At 36.7% G+C, this 27187-nt stretch overlaps 1 protein-coding gene across 1 annotated transcript in view; it reads right to left on the bottom strand.

The window, feature by feature from the left end:
- Window positions 1-386: 386 nt before the first annotated feature.
- The window catches only part of ZNF879 (zinc finger protein 879), a 261034-nt gene continuing 234233 nt past the window's right edge, over window positions 387-27187 (bottom strand). Inside the window, exons 2-5 of the mRNA XM_079144183.1 lie at window positions 20171-20229; window positions 18948-19015; window positions 15871-15997; window positions 387-4308 (exon numbers count right to left, since the gene is read on the bottom strand). Coding sequence (XP_079000309.1) covers window positions 2882-4308; window positions 15871-15997; window positions 18948-18980 — 1587 coding nt within the window. The 5' untranslated portion in view covers window positions 18981-19015; window positions 20171-20229 and the 3' untranslated portion in view covers window positions 387-2881. The remainder of the gene's footprint in view (window positions 4309-15870; window positions 15998-18947; window positions 19016-20170; window positions 20230-27187) is intronic.

The following is a 27187-nucleotide window of genomic DNA, read 5'->3' as shown; positions in this document are numbered from 1 at the left end:
CAACTTTTTTTCAAACTCATCCATGTTTTTCGTTTTGGTTCGTTTATTTTCACTGCTGTTCTGTGTTAAGATTCAAAAATTTACCCATTCTTCTGTTAATGGACATTCAAACTACTTATCTGCTATTATGATCACTGCTGCTCAGAATATCTTTATCAATGTCTCTGATGCCCATGAACAAACATTTGTCTGGTATATTTTTTATGGGTGTGTACACAGCTAGACTACTTGTTTCATTATCCTCTGTGTCTATATGTATATATTCATAGAGTCAAACCTCCATGAAATGATATGTATGTTCAACTTTGCAAGATGTCAGTGATCATACATTCCCTCCAGTAGCCGATGAATTCTAGTTATTCTACATATATCGCAAACTTCTACACATCTTAATTTTTTCTCATTTGCAATTGTTATATCAGTGGTTCAAATCTGCATTTTAAACTACTAATGAAGTTACTATCATTATATGATTTTGGAAATTGGCATTTTTTATTCTGTAAATAGTCATGTATCCAGATCATTTTTCCTATTAAATGTTTAATTTGTAAAAATTATTTAAACTTTTTTAGATTATAATAGCATACTGCTGAAAGATCTGTTTTATGTCATGACTTTTCATTTCCTTTTTTGGCATATTTTAATAAGCAGTTCTTTGGTGTGAGCAAATATATCAAAAACTTAACATAGCTCATTTGTTTTAGGAAATCCTTCACTACTGCAAGGTCATCAAGTTATTCCTCACATGTTCTGAATGTTATAATTTTGCCTCTGGTACAAATGTTATGTGAGGGGTAGGGTCCAAGTTTTTTTTTTTCTTTTTTTTTTTTCTGTGTAAACCATTTCTATGTCCTATAGCATTACTGAACAGTTCATTCTTTCATATTCAGTCATAAATCCTTTTAATATTTTACCATCTTTGTAGGTTTTTAGTATATAAACCAATACTCATCATGATAATATTAAACCCATAAGTTCTAAGTGTTCAAGTTTGTGAACATAATAAATATTCAGGTATTATTTCAGTTACTGTATTATGTGGTACACTCATTGCTTAAGTTTTTATAGGTGTTCCATATCTGGGATGATGGGACAAAATGGAATGTTTAGGTACTTTTGGGTTACTTCTGCTAAGCCTTTGTTTAGCACTTTTACATCTCTTCATGTGTAACAGTGACCTGCAATTTTCCTTTTTGCATTTTCCTTACCTAATTTTGGTTCTGGGTTATAGCAGAATTAGTGTGCTTATACATTATCTTTTCTGGAAGATGGTGTATGAGACTTGATCTGTTACTCAGAAGCTTGATCAATCTTGCTTGAAAAACAATAGGGCCATATGTTTTCTTTGTGGAATTTTAAATTTCAGATTTAACTTCCTTGATTTTAAGTCTATCAGTACTTGAGGAAGACATGTTTTCCTAGAAATTTTCCTACTTTAGGTAATTAGAAATAAAAGGGTATTTATGGGGAAAGAAGCACTTGCAAATGGAGCATTAAATGGCCTGGAAAATTGTTCCTTACATGTCTGAAACAATGATACTCCTTATTCCCAGGAGGCAAAAGCTGAATGTAATGATATCTGCTCTGTTTATTTTACATTCCCAATATCACATTTTCAACTCTCTCTCTTTTTTTTAAGTTTGTGGAAACTGATTAGAATCTAACACTTTGGCTTACAAAGAGTGGGTTGGGTGTTTTAGCCCCTTAAATGCTTGCCTTAAATGCTGGTAAAACTAGATGATGTTAACCTCTTTAATATGCAACAATTTTAGTTTGAGATAACTTCCAAGTTTACTAATATGATTTACCTTTGAGAAATGTTGAAATGGGCTAAATTGTCCATGTTTTGGAGGAAAAAAACATCTGAAACAAAACTGAATGCTTGCCTAGTGGCCTTCAGAGTGTGGGGAGGAAGTGAGCTTTGTCGGATGGGGGCAAAAGTGGAGTGTTTAAGAATGAGTCACCTGGTTAACTTTACCTCTTTGGGTTCCACATTGGTCCTGGATCTTTCTGGTGATCAAAAACCAGAGCCCAAGGAAGCAGGCAGAGCCATAAAACCCAGAGTTGTGTTCCCTATGGCTACAATGTGAGATGAGTTCTAACAACACTGAAAAGAAAATTAAATTGCAAAAACATTAGTTGTCTGAATAAACTTTACTTCACAATACTGAAAAGGGAATCGCTTTCTGAGAAAAACAAGTGAAACACCATGCACTCTGTGACTTAAAGTGACTTTATATCTGAATCAGAGGGAGGAACAAATAGTTGGAAAGAAATATAAAAGGACAACGTACCTGCATAGATTACAGAGTAATTTTCCCCTCAGGCAAATGGCTTAGAAGAGTAGAGAAATGACCCAAAGTTTTAACAACAAAGTACATAATTTGTATTCAGAATATTAAAAAACAAATTTTAGTGACTGTGAGGTAGCTACAGGTTACCTGTGTACATTTCTGTTCCCAAACATTCATTCTGGTACAACTGGCTTGCATAACACTTAAATGCAGTTTCAAAGAGTAGATTCTTAGATTTGTCTGAAGTCTGCACTTTTACCTAAACCAGCAGGTTCCCAGTGATGCCTATGAAAGCTGATGGCCGTTAAGCAACACTAGAAAGAAAATAAAAGAATATTAACCTTTCAATCTTACAGAGCCTGTGTCAGTCAGTAACTTAAGAACATACGAAAAATCATTTTACAGAAGCTTTCCTAATATTCCCAAGGTTAGCCTGCAATATGAGAAGTATCTGATGTTTGATATCATCTAACTTCTGAAGTTTTACCCAAAATAAATTGCTCTTCACTTTCTCCCCAGAATTAATGATATTCAATATGGAATGAACTTCATTTGGAAGACTTCCCACATGCATTTTATGTTTTTTCTCAATTATGAGTCCTTTGATGATTAGTAAGAGATGAACTCTGACTAAAAGCTTTTCCACATTCTTTGCATTTATAAGGCTTTTCTCCTGTGTGAATTCTCATATGTGTCATAAGGGATGAACTTTGTCTGAAAGCTTTCCCACACACTTTACAGTTAAATGGTTTCTCTCCAGTATGAATTCTCTGGTGCTGAATTAGGGCTGAGCTTTGGTTGAAAGCTTTTTCACAGTCATTACATTTATAAGGTTTCTCACCAGTATGGATTTTTCGATGAGTATTAACAGCTGAGTGGGAACTAAAAGCTTTTCCACATTCCTTACAATGATAAGGTTTCTCTCCAGTGTGAATTCTGTGATGTATGTTAAGCCGTGAGATCCAGGAGAAGGCCTTGCCACATTCATTACACTTGTAGGGTTTTTCTCCAGTGTGAATCCTCTGATGTTGTATAAGTGCTGAGCTTTGGCTGAAGGCTTTCCCACACTCTTTACATGCATACGGTTTCTCACCAGTGTGAATTCTCTGATGTATAATAAGGGCTGAATGGTAACTGAACACTTTTCCACACTCATTACAATGAAAGGGTTTCTCTCCAGTGTGAATTCGATGGTGTCTACTCAGCCGCGATATTGAAGTGAAGGCTTTCCCACACTGGCTACATTCATACGGTTTCTCTCCAGTATGAATTCTGTGATGCTGAATGAGAGATGAGCACTGACTAAAGGCTCTCCCACATTCAGTACACTTATAGGGCTTTTCTCCAGTATGGATTCGTTGATGGTTATTAAGGGATGAACTACCTTTAAATGTTTTGCCACATTCCTTACATTTATAAGGTCTCTCTCCAGTGTGCATTCTCTGGTGCCCAATAAGAGAGGTGGTAAAACTGAAGGCCTTTCCACATTCACTACATATATAAGGTTTCTCTCCAGTATGAACTCTCAGGTGCTGTGTTAGGGATGAGCTTTGGCTGAAAGCTTTCCTACATTCCTTACATTTATACAGCTTCTCTCCAGTATGGATCCTCTGATGTTTGCTCAAGGAAGAACTGTGTAGGAAGATTTTCCCACAGATATTACATTTATAACATTTACGCACTGTGTTGACTCCCAGTTGTTTAAAGAGAATTGAATACTGCTGTGAACGGGGTTTCCTTCCTCTGGGAACAATTCCTGGTTTTCTAGTAAGTGATGATTTTAAGCCAAGATTTTTCTCAAGTTCAAGGCCTTTAAAGCTTTTCTCTTTCACACAGGTTTTTTTGATGGTAAACAATGCTTTTGTGAAAACTTTGTTCTTTTTGCCTTGTTGTTTCTCTAACCTGTCCTCATTCATATAGGTTCTTCCCAGTCTGAACTCATCAACTATGAATTTTTTCATGACTTCTAGATTTTCTTCTTTGGAAACTGTGGTTTCAAACAAGCTCTCCCATCCTACAGTAAGCAAATAAAGTAAGCAAAACATGTTTAGTCTCTCTTGCACTAAGAATAAAGGAAAGTGACATTAAAATACAAAAGGATAGCTAATAAATATAGCCTTGAATTCTTAGGAAAGGATGGGAACAAAGAAGATAGGAGAAAGAAGCAGGATGACAGACATGTCTGGGTGGGACGGTCTGAAGAAATCTACAGGAAGGTGGCTTGAGGAACTCAGAGGGAAACTCTTTCAATGGGAGGAAGAGCCAGGATTGATCTAGTACCAAAGCCCCTTATCAGGAGTAGGGTATTTCTGAGTACAGCCTGTATGATTACTCTTCTTCATATACCAGGTCAGCCACCAGGACATTCAGGTAAATTCCAAGGGAAAAATGGCACAGAGATTAAAAATAAGAAGTGAAGGAGCCACTTCCCCTAAGGAGCTCTGTGAAACACAGAGTTTCAGTAGTGCCACTCTGGGAATTGTCAGAGAACAATAAATAACATTGCAACAGACATTAACCACTGAATCAGTAATTACTGAATGCCCACCTGCACCATGTAAAGGTCAAGGCTCTGGAAATTACAGGGAGAGGGTCAGATGGAGCCCACTCTCACAAGGCTCACACTCTAGCTATGGGATATTGACAATGACAAAGTAACCAACTCGAAAAGAAGTACAAGGGATTGATGAAAACCATAAAAAAACAAAAACAGTATCTGTGTAGTAAGAGTAAATATAGTGATATCTTAAACTGGGCAATAAATGAAATTAAGATAAAATCTAAATGCAAGGGTAGACCAGGCAAAAATGTAGGTATAAAGATGAATCCAGTCAGAAGGGACAACTAAACAAAAGCCCTAAGGCTGAAAAGTTTTCTGTGGTCAAAACAGAAGAAACTTCAGTGTGCCTTAAGTAGAAGGAAAAGGAAAGTGTTAATGAGGAAAAGAGGCAGGCAAAGGCTATATCATGTAGGCTCTCTTAGGATATAGTAAAGAATTTGAAATTTCTTGTAAGCATAATTGGGGGATAGAAGGGACATGATATGTGTTCTTTGTTTAAAAAAGAACCGTTCTGGCTGAATGGCAAATGGGCTGTAACTGGGGTTAGGGTAAAGAGAACAAGGGCAGGTAGAGAAGAGGCACTCTGGAAGTTGCTATAGTCTTCCTGGATGGAAGATGGCATTGGCAGGTAGTGGGAGAAATGGAAGGGACTGGGCACATCTGGGAATTTTGGAGGTAGAGCTGGCTTTTCAATCACAGCACTCATACATTTATGCTACAGTTATTTACTCTTTGGGAAAAACTGGAAACTAAATTTTCATAAGGGAGAGTGTTTAAGAAACCATGACTTGACAATACAACAAGCTGGAAGGTATTTTTGCTTACGAAAAGAGTTTATGGAGGAAGTAAAAGAGGTGACTCAAGGATGTGTTCCAGCTTTCAATTTAGCAGTTCCATGGATATTGACGCCATTTTCTGTTCTGGGAAATATAGGAAGAGTACATTTTAATCCATCTGTTTGATTACTTAAGATACACTGCATGCAATAAAACCATGGATTAAAAGTAAAAGAATGGGGAGAAAAGAAGATGGAAATGAGCTAGACAGCAATTCCCAATCTCTTCATAACACAGAGAGTGAGCAGTGAAGGAAAAGCAGAATTGAGAGGTAGGTGACAAAATAAATGCTCTAAGATTCAACATTACAAAGTCTGAGACCTGGAGAGACTTGAAGATCAGTTATCAGAGTAGAAAATAAGCACAGAGTTCCCTAACCCCAAACCCAAACGAGGGTGGGGAGATGAGGAGGGGTAAGAGAGAGAGAAAGAGGGAGTGGAAAACTCTTAAGCTCACCCACTTAAAAAAACCTGAAAAGGCCAACACAATTTACAGTCCCCTTAATTATGGTCACCATTCACAATCTGGGGCAGCAGAAACCAGAACCCAGGTGAACCACCTGAGTCCCTTTGCTACAGTACCCCCAGAGAGTGGTGTCGGCCAGGGGAACACTTCTATATCACAGAATACCCAGGGAAAATCCACAACCAGAGATCCTGCACTCACAGTCACCAGGCTCTTTACCACCATGGAAAGGAACCTGTACAGGAAACAGCACACACTGACCCACAGCAATCACAGAGCCTGCCTCCTGAACTGCTGCACACAACAGAAACAACCAAGTCACAACATGGCATCCTAGAGCAGCCAGCTGCAGGGCCCTGAGCTGATAAACCAGAAACACCTGTCTGTAGGTCCATAGCAACTGTGGAAGTGGTTCCCATGCCCTAGCAACTCTGGAAGGATTCACAGCCCAAGAATGATGAACATCTGCTAAATGTTCAAATCCCAATAAAATCCAAATCAAGATTCGATAAAAATTTTCTTTGCCTTGGCATGGTTTACAATAAATTACTCTAATGTTGACTTTGATCATGTAAATAACTGTTTAAGTTAATCAACAGTTGTTACCCTAATAGCCGACATGTACCTTCAACCCATTTGGATGTATTTCATCTAATGGTTTTAAGAATCAATTGGAATCAGGTTTTCTCTGTTTTCCTAGCTCTGGTTTATACCTGCTCCTCTTACCCCCTATTTATTTGTCCTTTTACATTATTTGCTACTACCTCAAATGCTCACTATCCAATTCTCCTTTCTACCTTGGGGTGCTGTGTATTCTTCTCTATTTTTTTTCCTATTTCTCTCTTTCTTTCTTTTTCCCTCTCCTTTTTGCCCAATCTTCTTACCCCTTTTAGCTCCCATTTAAGGTTATAGCAATTTTACTAAATTTAATAACTAATTTTTTTTAACCTATTCCAAAACTTTACAAGATTATATCTGGATCTGAAGAAATGTGGAGAACAATTTCAGCAAGCTTTTGTTTCTCATAAGGTTAAATAGTATGAGGCTTGGCTCTGAAGTGATTATAGTAAATACGGTTCAGTGGCACCTCTCAAAGTGGCTCTGATATTGGGATCGGCAAAGGTTCCACTTTAATTTAAACTAACAATATCTGGATATTTGTCCAACCCAGGGTTCTAGAGAGAGAGAAATTCACAAAGTAGTCCCTTACTTACAAGAAGAGATAACTATTCACAATAGATGGGTAGACAGACAAATCATATAAAAAAGCAAGGGAACAAACCATCCCAAACAGCCCATAATGCTTCAACAACTAACTCCACTAACACCACAGTGGAAGAAATGTCAGAGAAAGAATTTAGAAATTTCATACTTACAATGTTTTATGAGCTTAAAGACGTAAGGAGTGAAATTAGAAAGAAAATATAGAAAGTGAAAGATCACTTCAATAAAGAGAGATTCTGATTTTAAAACAACCAAACAAAAACCCAGAAAATCAAAGACTCAAAAAACCAAATTAAAAATTCAATGGAAACCTCCAAAATAGGAAGTTACACTTCATGTATGTATGATATATTAAAATACATTCTACTGTCATGCATAACTAAAAAGAAGAAATTTTAAAATTTTTTTTAATTTGAATGGGAAGCATCACCAATAGATTAGACCCCTTTGAAGATACATTTTCAGGCCTTGAAGACAAAGTATATAATCCTGAAAATAAAGTTGACCATAAAGAGAAGAAGTTGAGACCATGACCAGAATATTCAAGAAATTTGGAAAAACAACAAAAGGCCAAATTTAAGAAGCACTGAGGTAGATGAAGGCTCCAAAACACAAACTAAAGGGATACACTATCTTTTCAATGAAATAATATCAGAAATATTTCCAAACCTTAAGAATAAGATGGAAATTCAGATCCAAGAAGCATATATGACTCCAAATATACAAAATCACAATAGATCCACTCCAAGACATATTATAATGAAAATGCCTAACATATAGAATCAATCACAATATAAAAATATTGGGTGACTTTAACATACTTCTCTCACCACTGGACAGCTCAGCCTGACATAAACCAAGTAAAGATTCTACAGAACTAAAAAATACAATTAAAAATATGGACCTAACAGACATCTGTAGAATATTTCATCCATCAACAACTGAATTCATATTCTTCTCAGCAGTATACAGAACATTTTCTAAAACAGACCATATTTTAGATGATAAAAAAAATCTTAGCAAAGACAACAAAAATAGAGATAATATCCTGCATTCTATCAGACCATAATGGAATGAAATTAAAAATTAACAATAAAATAAAAAACAGAAACCACTCTAACACCTGGAGATTAAATAATACATTTCTGAATGATGAATGGATAGCAGAAGAAATTAGGGGAGAAATAAAATAATTCCTAGAAGTAAATGAGAATAGTGATACAACATATCCCTGGGACAGTGTGAAGACAGTTCTAAGAGGAAAATTCATAGCACTAAGCTCATACATTGAAAGAATAGAAAGATATCAAAAAATAATCTAACACTATATATCTCAAGGCCCTAGAAAAAGAAGCAAACCAACACCAAAATTCATAGAAGACAGGAAATAATTAAAATTAGAGCTGAAATCAATGAATTTGAGAATTAAAAAAAAATACAAAAGATCAATGATACAAGGAGTTGGTTTTGTGAAAGGATAAGCAAGGTTGATTAAATCCTTAGCCAAAGTAATCAAAAGAGAAAACACTCAAATTAACAAAATTAGAGTTAGAAAAGGAAATATCACCACACCACCACTGAAATCTAGAGGATCACCAGAAACTATTTTGATCATTTACCAATACCAAAAAGCTAGAAAATCTTGAAAATACTGACACATTCCTAGAGACATATGACCTACCCGAATTGAACCATGAGGATATAAAAGACTAACACTGATCAATATCAAGTAATGAAATTGAAGCAGCTATCAAAAGACTAACAACAAAGAAAAACCTAGGACTAGATGGATCATCAGCTGAGTTCTACCAAACCTTTAAAGAAGAACTAATACCAATCCTTCTCAAATCATTTCATGAAATAGAAAACTGATTCTACAAAGCCAATATCACTCTGATACCAAAATCTGGCAAAGACACATCAAGGAACTTCAGACCAATATCCTTGATAAACAGATGCAAAAATTCTTCACAAAATATTAGCAAACCACATACAAAGACACATTAAAAAGATAGTGCACCATAATCAAGTGGGTTTCATTTCAGGGATGAATATGGAAATAAACACAATTCCACATAAATAGACTTAAGGACAAATACCACATAATTATCTCAATAGATGCAGAAAAAGAATTCAACATAGTCCAGCACCCACTCGTGTTTAAAACAATAGAAGAACTAGGGATAGAAAACTTAGCTCAACATTGTAAAGTGTTTATGTATATAATAAACCCAAGGTCAACATTACACTGAATGGAGAAAGACTGAAAAGCATTTCCTCTAAAAACAGGAGCAACACAAGGATGCCCACTTTCACCACTCCTATTCAACACAGCCCTTGAAACTAGCCAGAGCAATCAGGCAAGAGAAGGAAATTAAAAGGATATAAATAGGAAAAGAAGAGTTTGAATTATCTGTTTGTTAACAACATGATCCTACTTTTAGAAGACCCAAAACTCCACCAGATTTGTAGAGTTCATAAATGAATTCAGCAAGGTATCAGGATACAAGATCAACACTCATAAATCAATTGCATTCCTATATTCCAATGACCAATCTGCTAAAATATAAATTAGGAAAACTATCCCATTCAAAATAGCCTCAAAAAAATAAAGTTCTTGGGAAGCAATCTAACAAAAGAGGTGAAGGATCTCTCCAATGAAAATTATAGAATACTAAAGAAAGAAATTGAAGACTACCTTATAAGATGGAAAGACCTCCCATGTTCTTAGATAGGCAGAATTAATAATATCAAAATGGCCATACTACCAAAAGCACTATTCAGATTCAACACAATCCTTAACAAAATTCCAATGACATTTTTCACAGAACTAGAAAAAGCAGTTCTAAAATTCATTTGGAAAAATAAGAGAGCCAGAACAGCCAAAGCAATCCTTAGCAAGAAAAGCAAAGCTAGAGGCATCACAAAACTGGACCTCAAATTATCCACAGAGCTACAGTAACAAAAATAGCATGGTACTGGCCCTAAAAAGGCATAAAGTCCAATGGAATCCACGAGAAGACACAAAGGCAAATCCACATAAATACAGTTGTCTAATACTAAACAAATATGCCAAAGATAAATGGCAAAGGAAAAATAGTCTTTTTAACAAATGTTGCTGGGAAAACTGGAAATCCATATGTAAAAGAATGAAATTTGACCCCTACCTCCCACTCTGCACATAATTCAACTTGAAGTGTATCAAAGACCAGAAACCCTGCCAATGACAGAAGGAAATGTAAAGCCAACATTCCAGCACGTCAGTACAGGAACCAACTTCCTTAACAGGACTCCTAAAGTGCAAGAAATAAAATAAAAAATCAGTAAGTGGGATGGCATCAAATTAAAAAGTTCCTGCACAGCAAAGGAAACAAATGCATGAAGAGAGAGCCTACAGAATGGGGGATCTTTGCCACCTGCTCTTCATATCCAGGATACAAAAAAATCTCAAACAATTTAACACCAGCCTGGTGCAATGGCACATGCCTGTAATCCCAGCAGCTTGGGAGGCTGAGGCAGTAGGATTGAAAGTTCAAAGCCAGCCTTAGCAACTTAGCGGGGCCCTGAGCAACTCAGCAAGACTGTCACAAAATAAAAAGATTTTTTTTATTTTTAACTACTGAGATGTGGCTCAGTAGGTAAGTACCCCTGAGTTCAAACTCCAGTACCAAAACAACAACAAACCCTTACCACCAAAAAACCTCAAATAACCTAATCAATAAATGGGCAAAAGAACAGACACTTCTCAAAAGAAGAAATACAAATGGTCAATGGATATATGAAAATATGTTCAGCATCTCTAGCAGAGAAATGCAAATCAAAACTACACTCAGATTTCATCTCACTCCTGTCAGAATGGCAATTATTAAGGATACAAATAATAATAAATGTTGGTAAGGATGTGGAGAAAAAGATATACTCATACACTGTTGGTGGAACTGCAAATTAGTGCAACTGCTCTGGAAAGCAGTATGGAGATTCCTTAAAAAACCAGGATTGGAACCTCCATATGACCCAGATATCCCACTCCTTGGTATATATCCAAAAAATTTTAAATCAGCATACTATAGTGATATATCAGTGTTTATAGCAGCACAATCCATAATAGCCAAGCCATGAAACAAACTTAGGAGCCTTTCAACAGATGAATGGATAAAGAAAATGTGATTTATATATATATATTTACATATATATATATGTATACATATATACATATAAAATACATACATGCAATGGAATATTACTCAGTCATAAAGAATTATTAAATTAAGGCATTTGCCAGTAAATGGATGGGGACTAGAAACTATCAATGCTAAGTGAAATAAGCCAGTCTCCAAAGTCAAAGGTTGAATGTTTTCTCTGATAGGCAGAAGCTAATCCAAAGTAGCAGGGGGGAGATTAAGAAAAAAAAAAGGGAAGAAGAAAGGGAGAAAGGGAAAAACAGAGGAAATTTCATCAAAATAGAGGAAAGATCAGTAGAGTGGATGAAGGGAATTGAGGAGGAGGAGGGAGGGACAGGAAAAAGGAAGAACTCTAAAATGAATCTGAGTTTTCCTATGTACATACATGAATATAACACAGTGTATCCCCAATATCAAATATATCCACAGACACTAATTTGAAAAAAAACTACAAATAAACTTCAGAAAGATCAGTAGAATAGAGGGAGAAGAGCAAGGGAAGGGGAAATGCGCTGCCCACAGGCATTAGAACAAATCATATTCCATGCTTCTGTGATTGTATCAAAATGTATCCTAGGGTCATATATAACTATAACTAAAAACAATTAAATTTAAAATGATCAAATTTCAGTAAAGTGGATATATCCTGAAAAATGATTATAAATATAGCTCTGGCAAAGATGAAGGTCTAGATGGAGATTCATTTAGGAGTTTGAGTAAATGTTCTCACGTGTATGAAAGGAGAAAATATGTACTTTCTTGTTTGTTTGAAGAAATATGTGATTTAAGTATGTATTAATGCTGCTATAAGTATTCTTATAAAAAATTAAAACATAAAAAAAAGAATGCATTTTATAAGAAAGTTTGTTTTCTTGACTAAAAAGGAAATGTGATAATTTTAAGAAAATAAAGAAAATCCAGAAAACTACAAACATGAATACAGCTTATCCATAAGTGTATCGTACAAATTAATACCTGTTACATATGGAACTCAGCTCACCAGAATTTTCTGTATATAAAAATATTACTTTTACTTAAAAGAATAAGAATATGCTGGGTGCAGTGGTGCACACTTATAAATCCTAAACTTGGGAGGCGGAGGCAGTGGGTGCACAAGTTCAAAGCCATCTGGGCAACTTGGTAAGGCCCAGTCTCAAAATTCAAAAAATGAAAAGGGGTGGGGATATAGCTTGGTGGTCATATACCACCACCACTAGGTTAAATTCCTAGTACCACAAAAAAAGGAGGTGGGGTTGAAACTAAGTTTTCCCCACTTCACTTAAAAATCCTGGGCTTCTCTCCATGTCAGTAAGTTTAGGCTGACACTAACATTTTAATGACTTCATAAAATACCCAAATACAAACTTATCATCATTTAATAAATCTGAGTGTTATTAAACAACCTTTGCAACAGTAATCCTTCGTGTCATAACATACTCTTTTACAACATTTTTGCAACTTCATATAATTACAGAATTTCTTAAGATAAATTTAGAAATGCTAATATAACTAAACCATCCTCCAGAAAAACTGAACCAATCAAAATCCCATTAATGATTCTATTGTTTATCACTAAGAGCATTAGCAAATCACTGGAAATCTATTTCTTAATGTTTGGTAATTTAATAATGGAAAAATGGCATCCTGTCTTATTTTGAATTTCACTGATTATAATGAATAGTTTCTCAAAAAATTCTTTATGGATTTTGGATTCACATTTCTTGCATTTCTAATCACAAGGCTCATACTACAATTATTTACTCCCTGAACATTTTTCTCTTTATGTTATACATTTACATTTCCAAAGCTATCTCAGCAATATCAAAAGTAGGCAAAAACTGCAACAACTTTCCAGATGGAAGATTGTCTCACATGGCTTAATGATACAATAAGCCTTTCAATGAAATAGGTCTGTATTTACTGAGGACTAAATAACTGAAGGACATTCACAATTTAAAACATTCTCAAGAATAATATGTACAATCACTCTGTTGCTGTCTCTTATGAACAAATACTCAAATATTCATATTCTGAATGGAAATCAGTAAAATATTAACAGTGGTGGATCACAGCTGGTAAAATTGAAGGTAAGTCTCCTGTTTTTGCTCTCCTCTCCTTTCTCCCTCCCTCCCTTCTTTTATAATACCATGTATAACCTGTATGAATGAAATACAACTAATTTTTTTAAATGCTTGAAAAAGTACACAATTTGATACTATAGATTTCTCTGCCAACCATAATGTTCACAGACAAATTTAAACCTCATCTATAACTACCACTCTGGTCCTTACAACAAATGTATTTGTTTTCCAGGATTCTATGGAATTTTTATTTTAATACATAATTATTCTTGTAATCATTTCCTCCAAATTGTTGTTGGGATGTGGCAGAATACATCTAGTCGAAACAAAAGATCCCTGAAAATAAAAAAAAATGAATCTTCAAAATAAACGGCCCAGTAACTGTCAATAACAACACTAAAAAAAAAAAAAAAAAAAAAAAAAAAATTGGTGAAACCTAATAAATTTTCTAAACTCCAAAGATAACGAAGATATCCTATAAGACTCCAGACAGAAGACAGAGAAAGAAAAAAAGTGGTAACATTACCTATACACCAAATAGAATCAGACTGAGAACTTTTTATCCACAATACTCAGTGACCAAAGACGGTGGACATGCCTGATGGGGAAAAAAACCTGATGCCAGAATGCTAGATCCGAAAGACAATTCTCAAAGGAGAGAAAAGAGAACTGAGTTTTAGACATACACAAATTGCACACATGAATCTCTGAGAAAATTTATTCATGAAAATAGTCTAGTCAAACCAAAGAGAAAAAATATAACAGAGTTCATGAATGGAAACAGGAGACTGAATAGACACAGAAAGGCCCATTTATTTCCAGCAAAAGAAATAAATTCTGGATAAGCTCAAGACAGCAATTCTCTGGTGCCAGAAAAAAGGCAAAATTTAAAGCAGAACTAAATGTAAGAGCTTATGATGCAGCAATGCATGGGATTTTTAGAGACTCAGCAATATGTCCAGGGCCAGGATGTGGAACATATTTTGAAAATTTTCACAGAAAAAAGAATGGCATGATGAATATTTGTAAATCTCCTGCTTAAATTCCATTACTGCCACCATTTTGAGTTTCTCTCTCAACACATATATCCACATTCTTTTCTCATTTCTTATTGCTGAACCATGTGCAATTTGTAGCAGAGAAAAAAAATCAAAGCAAAAGCTCGAAATGAAACAATAAGAGGTATACTGCAGTGATAAAAGGAGAACACTAAAGTAAAATAATAATCAATCCAGTAAAAATAAGGGAAAGAATTATAAACAGCTGGGCATGGTGGTACATGTCTGTAATCTCAGTGACACAGGAGGCTGAGACAGGAGGATCACAAGTTCAGGTCAGCCTCAGCAACTAAGTAAGGCCCTAAGCAACTTAGTGAGACCCTGACTCAAAATAAAAAATATAAAGGGCTGAGGACGTAGCTCAGAGGTAAAGCACCTCTGGATTCAATCCCTAGTACAATAATAATAATAATAATAAACATTATATATTACATATTGTATTATATATTTTGCAAATTATAAGACAAACTTGACAAAAAAAGCTACGTGTACTGGGAAAATTAATCTCTCTCTGAACCTAATCTATCAAGTAATCAAAATTATAGTGAGGGAATATGCCATTCCCACCATTTTCCACCTGGCCTGGCATATCAAGGAGGCCCCTGCCAAAGTCTCCTGAGCACAGCCTCCTCGCCGTGACTGGGCAGTTGGAAAACGCCTGCTCATTTCCCAATTACACCATCACTCATCCAGATATGCACCTTGAGGTGCTCCATTTCTCACTGCCTGGGGATCTTCTGCTTGTTCTAACTGGGAAATGACCTTTGGTTTGGAAAATGTAATCCCTGTTCATGAACAAAAGACATGAGTGGCCAGCCCTAGAGTCACTAGGGAAGAGGGACAGTGCAAGGAGGCGGTGATATATTCAGGAAGGGGCTTAAAATTTGGTCCCTAGTGGATGGTCAGGATGAAAGGAGGCTATGCTCTCTTCTCAGCTGGAACATTTTAAGGGACTCAGGGGGACAGAGCTGGGCAGAGGTGGGAGAGAAAAGGAAACAGGAAAAGCATAGAGAGGATGTAACTCAATCAAGCCAGACCTTTCTGTATAGGCCAAGAGGAATAGCAACTATCACTCTGACCCCATGGTGAGGCGGGGGAGGGCCTGAACCTGCCAAGTCCTTCAAATATTCTCCTTGAAGGGGTATTCTGCCTCCGATGGAAATCTCCTTACCCAGTGAGACCAGGTTGCTGTAGTTTTCCAGCATCACCTCCCGATACAAGGTTCTCTGGGCAGAGTCCAGGTGCAACCACTCATCCTGGCTGAAGAGCACGGCCACATCCCTGAATGTCACAGACTCCTGGAACAGCAAACCCATTTCTACTCACCCAGGATCACCCCCAGGATGGAATAACTGAGAAAAAACCCTGTCACAACTCAGGATTCTAAGCGTTTCAAGTAAAGCATGTATTTCTGGGTAATGGCTTTGTTACTGAGCACTTATTTATCATGTGCTTGCTTACTATAAGTGACACAGGACACCCTCGGAAAGCTTAAACGCAGCAGCCAAACAGAAGCATGCATGAAATCATGAAACAAAATCAGAATAGCAGACACAGAAATTTACACTTGGAAACGTATAATTACCTAAGTCAAACTCTCATTTTTCAGGTGACACACAAAAGTAACATTTTAGGAGGAGGTTACAGTACCCTCACTTGGGGAGGACTAGGTAGGAGACCTCTTGGCAGGTCAGTTGGTACCAGTAATGGGTTCTGTCATCACCATGGGCACCTGTGTCCTGCAGGAGAGGCTCTGAGAATGCTCCAGGTAAGGGTTTACTAGGGGAGTGTCAAGGGTGGTAGGCTGCATAATGTTCAACAAGAGCCAGGGAAGAGGGCTGTGATCAGGATTTCCCCTCTCCACCCCAGGAGTCTTTGCTCCTTTACCTCTCTGCCACCTACCTAGGCAAGTTATCACTCTGAATTAGTGGCCCCTTTCTTTTCTTATTCAGAATATTTTTATGTATCTATTTTTATTAACACATATTAATTGTACATATTAATGGGATTCACTGTGATATTTCAATACATGCATACAGCATGTATTGAGCAGTTTAAAAATAAAACAAGAAAAGATTAATATGCAAGAGAACAGGAAGTGTTAATCTCATTTTCTGCCATCAGGAAAAGTTTAACTTTCTGCTGTATGTCCTTTCAGATTTTTACATGCAAATATAGTTCTATATTCAAACAAAAATACAAATCACATTATGGAGAAACAGCATTCTAGTCAATGTTTTAACTTGCTGCCTAGTATTTCACTGCATGAATAAACTAGTTTAATCTACAGATGGATGTTTTAAGTTGTTTCCACTTTTGTAAATACTCTACAAACAATAGGTTGATCATCTGTGTTCATCATCGGAAAAGTGTACAAAGCTTGTTTCCTTAGCGTACATTTGTAGAGCACAAGTGCTAGGTCAAAACTCATTTTCTTCTCACCAATTCCAAGGTATATCCCCATGAACCCAAGCAGATCACAAGGCCAGACATCTTCCCTGATCCAGAAAAGCAAAAGAAAATTAAAAAGAAGTGGCTTGTTTCTTCCTATTGGAAACAAAGTAAGAGACATTTCCCCCACTCCTTTTCTTTCAGAATTTATCTTTTTTCAAACATATGTAAATCTTTTTAGTGGTTAACTAAGTCACTTGCCAGTCTCACAACTCAGGAAACTTTCCTCAAGGAACTAACAGTCAGCTCTTTGAGTATAATCATCAAGATATAAAGGTCATGAGGCTGAGAGTGTTAAAACACCCTGGGCTCCTAATGAAATAAAACTTAAGTTCAGCCAATCAGAAGCACCACCTGAGCATTAATTATATCACCAGGAACTCTACATGGAGAGAGTTCAACTTTCATCATTCAAATAATTTCTTTGCTCTACTTCTGCATTCACCCTATAAAAGCTCTCTCCTCTTTCTCCTTTGGGTGGATCACAGAACCACTTTCAACCTGATGTCTGCTCAAATAAACTCTTCAAAATTATAATGTGCCGACATTTATCTTTTAACAAAGAAAAGGCTAATCTCCCAGTTTCTAGGTTGGAGATGGGCCTAACATCATCTGAGTCTAAACTGTGGAACCCACCTAATGCATTGCATTGTATTCTCTTAGCCTATGTAAGGTGAGCTTCCTAGAACCTCTTATTAGAGTACATGTGATGTGCATAATAATTTGGTTTCCCATTCAATTAAAAAAATTACCTTCTTTCTCTTCTATTCTTGTGGAGAGGTTTTCTGGGTTGGGAGAGTATGTTTTCAATTATCTCCCAAAACCCATTAATAATACAGAATGAGTGCTGTCGAAGTGCAGAAAAGGGAAGAAATTCCTACAGAGAGGATACTTTCCACCTTAGGGAAATGTGCTTCCAAACTATACCCCAAGCTTCTATTTCTTCTGGATGCCTTACATTTACCAACTATACAAGCCTGGTCCTGCCCAATGCTAGGAAGTTGCCCGGATTACACCTGCTGACAAGGAGGTTTCTTCACTCTTTCTAGGCACCACTTGGACTCTTACTACGTACAGTAGTTTCTTGGTATCCAAGACTCCCTGCAGATACCAACATCTGAAGACACTTAAGTCCTTTATATAAAGTGGCCCTTATATAAAATGGTACAGCATTTGCATACAACTTATGAACACACTCCTATATACTTTATATATCATATCTCAATTACTTATAATGCCTAATACAATGTAAATATGATGTAAACAGGAGTTATAATGTATTGTTTAGGGAATGACAAGAATAAAGTCTGAACATGTTCAATACAGATATACTTCTTTTTCCAAAATTTTTGATCTGTGGTTGGTTGAATTCCTATTTGTAGAACCCACAGATACGGAGGGTCCACTGTACTCTCATATGTTGGTGGTCTTAAGTTCCTCAAGGGCAAAGACCATGACTTTTCTCTTTTAATCCCTAGTGTTGGTAAGGAATTATTTTGACATCTCCATGTCTCTATTCTCCATCATTCCTGGATTCCTCACAAAGCTCTAGCTGTGGCAGAGGCATGGGGATGGGGTCCCATTCAATTTCGAGTCAATAACTACTTAGCTGTTAAGTGGAGACTGCACCATTGAACTGGCTGAGACAAAGGAAATACCTTTTTTCTAGCACCTAACCTACCAGGCCTCTGGTCCCTCCACAGACTCTACTGTCTAGAGAAACTCAACAATAAAGAAAAAAAATTTGCTATATATAAACCCTGAAGGCAGTTCAAGAAAGAAGCCTCCTTCACTCACCTGAACATGTGCTGGCAGGAACCTCCTGGCCATTTCTCCCTCCCTGCTGCCACTCCTGGAGAAGGCACCTGAAATAGAGAAAGAAACTGAGAGGTCTATTCACCCTGCATGCACTATGCCCTCATTAAGCCAGACCAAATTAGAAACCTCCACCAGAAGAGAATGTCCAGCCATTGAGTATCTGCAGTTCCAAGCCACGGGGGCACAAGCATGACCACCAAAGCCAAAAGTGGACAAAAAGCATACTTCCAGTCACGAAGCCTTTCAGCCAGTGATTGTGAATAAAGATGAAACAAGCTAAGGAATTAAAACTATATGATATGCAGTAACAAAGTAAAGGGCACAATGACACATGGCTCACAGATGTTAATGTGAAAAGACATAAATATTTCACACATCTGCACTTGGATATTACTTGAGATGAAGAACAGCATTGGAAGAACGGATGCCCCTTTCAGAAAAAAACAATTAAAAATTAGTCCTCTCTTCTCTTCCTCTTGGAAGTTTTGCTTCTTTTATCAAAAAGTGTTACCAACTTGCCTAAATGCAAAAGGGAACATCCCCACCCACCCTCCTCTCACCCCTCAACACACACAGGAACTCAAGGGGTACATCACCGGCTAGGAATGAATTTAAATTTTAGAGAAAAGGGGATAGGGGATATAACTCAGTGGTACAGCGCATTATGTGTGAAGCCCTGGGTTCTACCCACAGAATCCCGACCCTAAAAAATAAAAATTTAGAGGAAAAAGAAATAACTTAGAAAGTGGACAAAATTAACTGTACTTTAAAGAAAAAAAATAGTAAAATCACTCTGTAGGCAAACACTACCAAACATGTAAGACTGACAAAACAAAGTTTAAACTTTGGAGGATGGACGGAGGGCTGTTAAATCAACAAACGATAAAATGCTGAAAATCGCCCGGGGTTCGCCAACCCTGAAACAAGACATAGTTCCCTTAAGTCTCTTTGCTGTGGCCGCTTGTCCAGGAGACCCGCCTGAGGCTAACAGAGTGGTTAAGCGGTGGCAGGTTGTCTTCCGGCCTCCGCGGAGGACCTTCCCGGGCAACGCCCCCTGCCCAAGCCGTGTTCACCTGCCGAGGCCGCAACGGCTCGGGCGCGGGCAGTGCCAGGTCCGCTAGGACTCACCCGCGACCCGCCTCTGTCCGAGCCCCGCCAGGGAAGCCCTGCGTCCTGGAGCCGCCCTTACTAGCAGCTTATACCTTAGCACGCCCGGGCGGGGACTCCAAGCTGCACACCGAACTGGAGGCGAGAGGAACACCTAACACAGAGACATTTCTCCCCGCCACCGCCAAACCGCCGGGGCAACTGCGCGTGCGCACGGGAGAGCCAACGGGTTTCCCTTTCTGAACAACAGCGCTTTTCCTTTCGAACTACATTTCCCAGAGGTTTCCGCGACACACCTTTTCTACGGTGTCTGAGAAGGAAACAATCATGGCAAGAGAAAGCGATCTGGCTGGTGTCGCCGAGGGCTGAAGCCTTGTCTTTCATGTCAACTACCTCCCGTCTTTTTATGCACGCAATGTATTTGTAATTATAATGACAATAATATTAAAGAAAGAAAACTGAGTATCTATTAAAAACTATGGAAGACTAGCCGCTCACTGCTGATTACCCTCAAGAGATAAGAGGGCTATTAGAATCAACTTTCTGTATTTCCACTCCAGTACTGGAATTTGAACCAATGGCGGCTCTGCAGCTGAGCTACAATCCCCCGCTCCTTTTTCTTTTTTCTTTTTTTTTTTTTAGAGACAGGGTCATGCTAACTTCCTGAGGCTGGCCTTGAACTTGGTATTCTCTTGCCTCAGCCTGCAGGTAAATGATCTTATAAAGGCTTGCACCACCACACCCAACTCCACCTTTTCTAAAATAAAGAATTCTAAATTATATATAAAAATATATATAATATATAATATTCATTAAGTATGTGTATGTATGTGATATATTTTGTTTGTATGTATTTATGTGATATAAACACATAAATATATGATATAAACACATAAATACAAAAACATACTTAATGAATAGACATCTTTCACTCTCAGATTCAGGAACAAGGAAGAATGTCCACTTTTACCACTTCCATTCAGCACTTTTTGGAGGATGTAGCCATTGGGATAAGACAATAAAAAGCAGTGAATTGGCAAGAAAAATTTATTTTTACTCACAACTTACATAATCTAGGTAGAAAGACCTGATGGAATTTCCAAAAAACCTCCTAGAACTCTGACCTTGAATGATACAAGGACATTTTTGAAAATTCAATTGAACTTTTTACTAATACTCAGCAGTTATGAATTTAAAATTTTTAAAATAAGCCCACTTATAATATCATCAAAAATGTAAAATACTTAAGGATAGATCTAATTATGCAAGTCCTATGTACTGAAAACTACAAAACATGACTGAGAGTTTAAAATCCCTAAATAGAGATATATATCTTGTTTGTGGGTAAATACTGTTAAGAATCAATATCATTAGAATATTAATTCTCCCCAAGTTGATCTATGTTTGTCTTAGTCCATTTTATATTACTGTAGCAAATACCTGAGACTGAGTATAAGGAAAAAAGGTTTATTTTGATTCGTGGTTGGACAGGCTGAAAAGTCCAAGATCTGGTTTCCACATCCGGTGAGGGCCTCATACTCCATCATTACATGGTTTAGGACATCACATAGCAGGAACATATGTAAGAGCACTGCGCAGTGCAGGTAGAAGGGATTAAAAATATGGCATGGCTTCACTTTATAAGCAATGTAGTAATTAACCCGGTAACTAATCCAGTCCCCAAAGACCTAACCCACTTCCATGAGAAGGGTATTCATCTCTTCTGAGGGTGGAACATCCATGATCTAATTACCTCTCACTAGGCGCATCTCTTAAAAGTCCTACAACCTTTCAGTAGTTTTATACGGGGGACCATGCTCCAGTACATAAACTTTTGGGAAACAAACCATATCTATATCAATATAATGGCAATTTTGTCTTCAAACAATTTGACAAGATGATTATAAAATAATATGTTAATTTAAAATGCATAGGATAGCCAAAATTACTTAAAACAAGTCAAAGAACTGACATTAGATGATTTTAGAACTTATTACATAAATCTACAGTAATTAAGACAGTGTGGGATTGGTACCAAGAAAGAGAAATAGATCAGTGTAATAGAATATAGAGTTCACAAATAGAACCACACATATGTGGACAAGTTATTTCAAATGAAGATGCAAAGACAATTCAAGTATTATCTATTTAATATATGGAACAAATGGCAACCCAGCTGCAAATAAATGAAGTTTGACACATACCTCACACCATAAAAAAAATCCTCAAAATTAATCAGAAAATTAGATGTAAAACTCAAAACTTTTTGGAATTGGGTGCTGTGGCACATACCTGTAATTCCAGTGACTCAGGAGGCTGAGACAGGAGGACTGTGAGCTCAAAGCCAGCCTCGGCATTTTAGTGAGGACCTAGGCAACTTGGCAAGACTCTGTCTCTAAATAAAATATTAAAAAGAACTGGGAATGTGGCTCAGTGGTTAAGCACCCCTGGGTTCAATCCCTGGTTACCAAAAAAAAAGGCCTTGGGGGGGGGGGGACAAGAAAAATCTTTGTGAATTTGCCTCAAGTGAAGATTTCTTAAATGCAACAGCAAAAGCCTAAACTATAAAATTAAAAACAGAGAACTGAGACTCATTAAAATTGACACCTGCTCATTCAATAATACTTTTAGGAAAGTGAAACCAGTCATAGCCTTGAAGAAATAAGATCATATATCAGATAAAGGATTCATATTCAGAATATATAAAGAACTCTCAAAACCCTATACCAAAAAACCCCAAGCAATATAATTTAATTTTTATTAATTATTCTTTTTAGATATACATAACAGTAGAGTGTATTTTGTTATATTGTACATACATGGAGTATAATTTATTCTAATTAGGATCCCATTCCGTAGTTGTAGATGATGTGGAGTTTCACTGGTGATGTATTCATATGAACACAGGAAAGTTAGGTCTGATTCATTCTACGGTATTTCCTATTCCCATCCTTTTCCCTTCTCTTCATTCCCCTTTTTCTAATCTGCTGAACTTCTATTCTTCCCTCCATTCCCCTAAGTATCTGTTAGCATCTGTATATCAGACAGAATAATTGACCTTTTGTTTTTGGGGGAATTGACTTGTTTTGCTTAGCATGATAGTCTCCAGTTCCATCCATTTACTGACAAAAGTCATAAAGTCATTCTTTTTTATAGCCGTGTAATAGTTCATTGTGTATTTATACCACTTTTTTAATTAATTCATCTGTTGAAGGGCACCAAGGTATGTTCCATAGCTTAGTTATTGTGAATTGAGCTGCTATAAACATTGATGTGGCTGCATCACTGTAGTATGCTGATTTTAAGTTCTTTGGGTATATACCAAGGAGTGGGATAACTGGGTCAAAGAGTGGTTCCATTCCAAGTTTTCTAAGGAATCTCCATACTGCTTTCCAGGGTGGTTGCACCAATTTGCAGTCCCACTAGCAACGTATGAGTGTACCTTTTTCTCCACATCCTTGCCAACATTTATCGTTACTTATATTCTTAATAATTGTTTCTCTGACTGGAGTTAAATGGAATCTCAGTGTAGTTTTAACTTGCATTTCTCTAATAGCTAGAGATGTTAAACATTTTTTCATATATTTATTGACCATTCATATTTCTTCTGTGTCTGTTTCAGTTCTTGGGCCCATTTATTGGTTGGGTTATTTGGGTTTTATGGTGTTAAATTTTTTGTGTTCTTTATATATCCCGGAGATTAATGCAGGTGACAAATATTTTCTCCCATTCTGTGGGCACTTTCTTCGTGTTCTTGATTGTTTCCTTTGCTGTGAAGAAGCTTTTTAGTTTGACACATCCCGCTTATTGATTCTTGATTTTACTTCTTGTGCTTCAGGAGTCTTGTTGAGGAAGTCAGTTCCTAAGCTAACATGATGGAAAGTTGGGCCTACATTTTCTTCTAGTAGGTGCAGAATCTCCGCTCTAATGCCTAGGTTCTTGAACCATTTTGAGTTGAGTTTTGTGCAGGGTGAGAGATAGGGGTTCAATTTCATTAATACAAAAAGATTTCCAGATTTCCCAGCACCATTTGTTGAAGAGGCTATCTTTTCTTCAATTTATGTTTATGGCACCTTTATCTCATATGAGATAACTGTATTTATGTGGGTTTGTCTTCTATTCTGTTCCATTGGTCTTCATGTCTGTTTTGGTGCCAATACCATGATCCTTTTGTTACTATAGTTCTGTCATATACCAAGCAATGTAACTTTAAAAATAAGCAAAGATTTTGTCAGATACTTCATCAAAGAAGACATAAGGATGGCAAACTCATAATAAGTGGAATAGCATCATTAGTCATCAGAGCAATGTAAATGTAAATTCAAGCTGTAATAAGATACTGTTATGCACCTACTGTAAGCTAAATAATAACTGCCTCAGATATGTCCACACCTTAATCCCCCAAAACCTGTGAATATTACTTTATGTGACAAGGAGAACTTTGAAGATATGATAAAATTATGATCTTGAAATGGGGAGTTGATGCAGTAATGGCTTAGAGTTGGAGACATTCTCAAAGTCATGTTTCATTTGACCCAGATAAAAATTACTACATAGAAATATTTATAGATATGTGTGCAGTTGTGTATGTTAATGTACATATATTTCTTTGCTCTATCAAATGAGAGGGTCTAAAAGCAAAGACACCCCAATAGCAATGAGCAAACCTTGGACACAGATCTTTATGAATACCACTCTCCAATAAAAAGAGCCACAGTTCCTTGTAATAACAGATTCTAAAACTGGGACAGGAAATACAGACAGTTAATCTGAAGGAATTGGGAATGCCAGAAAATTAAAAAGTTCTCAAAATAACAACAAAAATAAGCAACAGGATCATGTCAAAGGCACACGGGGGACAACTGAGTTTTTGATGACCAAAGGTGGAGCAACTTAATAAAAAAAAATAGCTTTGGTTTATAACCCCAAAGCACAAAATAAATATCTGTGAGTCCATACTGACATCAATTAATACTAATTTATTGATCATTTTAATAACTAATTAATAATTTATTAATACATGGGGAAGAATAGACAAATCTCTCATGAAAATAATTTAAAATAATTGATGTAGATACTGCACTTTCAAGGATGTAAAACAGAAATCCCCACTCCTTAGGTTAACTGTGCTTAGTAACTTTGTTTAAACAAGTACAATGCCAAAATGATTAAGGTTTACATCAACAGTTTCAAGTCCCATTGAGAGCATATACCCTTTGATAAAATGTGATGAATGTGAAAACTCACCTCCATGGGCTTTCTTCCAAAAATCTATACCTAGTCCAATAATGAGAAAAACATCAGACAATCACTCACAACAGAGTGAGTGAATTTGAAAAAATACTTGACCAGTACTCCTCATAATGGTCAAGTTCATCAAAAGTAAGGGAAGTCCAAGAAAGTATCGGAGCCAACAGGAGCCTAAAGAGCACATGATAACTGAATGTGACATGGTATCCTCAAATATAAAAGAAATACCAGGTAACAATGAAAGAAACATAAATACAGTTATGGACTTTAGTTAATAATGCTTAATCAATATTGGTTTGTTAATTATATTGTAGGGGACCAAAATAAATCACTGTGTTAATCAGTTTTTTGTTGCTGTGACAAATATCTAAGAGAATCAACTTATAAAGAGAAAAGGATTATTTTGTCTCAGTTTTAGAGGTTTCAGTCCATGATCCATGGGCGCTGGTGCTTTGGACCTGTGGTGAGGCAGTACATCATGGTAGGAGCATGTGGCAGAGAAAAACTACTCAATTCATGGCCAGGAAACGAAGAAGAAAAGAGGAAGTGACTGGGATCTACTCTTCCCTTCAAGAGCACACCCCTAGTGACCCAAGACTCCACTAGGCCCCACCTCTTAATGGTTCCACTACCTCCCAATAGCATCAACCTGGGGAATCAAGCCTTTAACAATTCAGTCTTTAGGGGACAGTCAAGATCCAAACCATAGAAGTCACCCCCTATTCCACTTTAGCATAAGGATTATATTAAGCTGGAGGCAAATGAAAATCAAGAGATGAAGGCTGTCATAAATCCCCTCTCCCCAGAAAGTTTTATAGCCACAAAGAAGATAGTGGTACTGAGATGAACCTGAACAAACAAACTTTACTGCAGTAATTTTGCCCAAATTATCTTCTCAATTTGCTGCCCTTGGGAACCTAAAATCCTTTACTTTATGTTCTCATGTCTACAAATTTTTTGTTCTTTTGTTAAGACGGTACATAACACAGCATTCTAACCACCCCTTTGAGGGCCCATCACTGAGTTCCCTCATACATATATGCAACGCATATGTTAATAAACTCCTGTTGTTTTTCTCTTGTTGATTGATCTTTTGTCAGTCTAATTTTCAGGGTCTTGTCTTGGAGAACTATGGGAGAGCAGAAGAAAAAAAGTGTTTCCCCTCTGCAGTGTGAAATGCACTAGATAAACGTAAGACGTTCATGAATGTGGATTTTATGGTAACTGTACTATTTTTACAACTTTTCCATGTATCTAATACTATTATAAAATGAAAATTTCGTTTTAAAAAATGAGGTTTGACACAACAGGCAGAGTCATTCTAATTTTAAGCAAATAAGCATTGTATATAATTAGCATTTTTTGATTTGTACATTTTCTCATATGCTTATTTTCATTAAAAAATATTAGTTCTTTCTTTTCCCACTCTTCTCATAAGACTATAGGAAAATGATGAAAAAATCTTCAAAATAGATCAAAACTTTACTGGGTATCCTTTCACCGTCTTCAAGCTATTTCATGATCCCAGAATTTGTAGAAAACTGTTAATAACACAGATTATTTTTGTTTACAGAAATGCAGATTGTATCTGGTGAAATGTGATTGATTATTTCCCTGTGAAGAAAACCTTTGTTCATTTTCTTATCAGGAGTCCAGACCAGAGAAGGACCTGACTTCAGGGAGTCATGCTCACTGTTCCTGACTTCAGGTCCAACCACTTGCCCCAAAACTCAAATGGAAAAAGTGATGGTGAAGCAGGAAGGAATTTATTCAACATAGCTATACCAGGAAGCAGGGGGGCACCTGTCATCCTCAGCCTAGTCTTTCAGTAGTACCAACAAAAGCTTCAGGTTTAAATAGGT

The sequence above is a fragment of the Sciurus vulgaris genome (assembly GCF_902686455.1).
Source record: "Sciurus vulgaris genome assembly, chromosome: 6".
Taxonomy (NCBI): Eukaryota; Metazoa; Chordata; class Mammalia; order Rodentia; family Sciuridae; genus Sciurus; species Sciurus vulgaris.
Note: the sequence above shows the minus strand (reverse complement) of the source record. Positions and strands in the feature narration are given on the sequence as shown.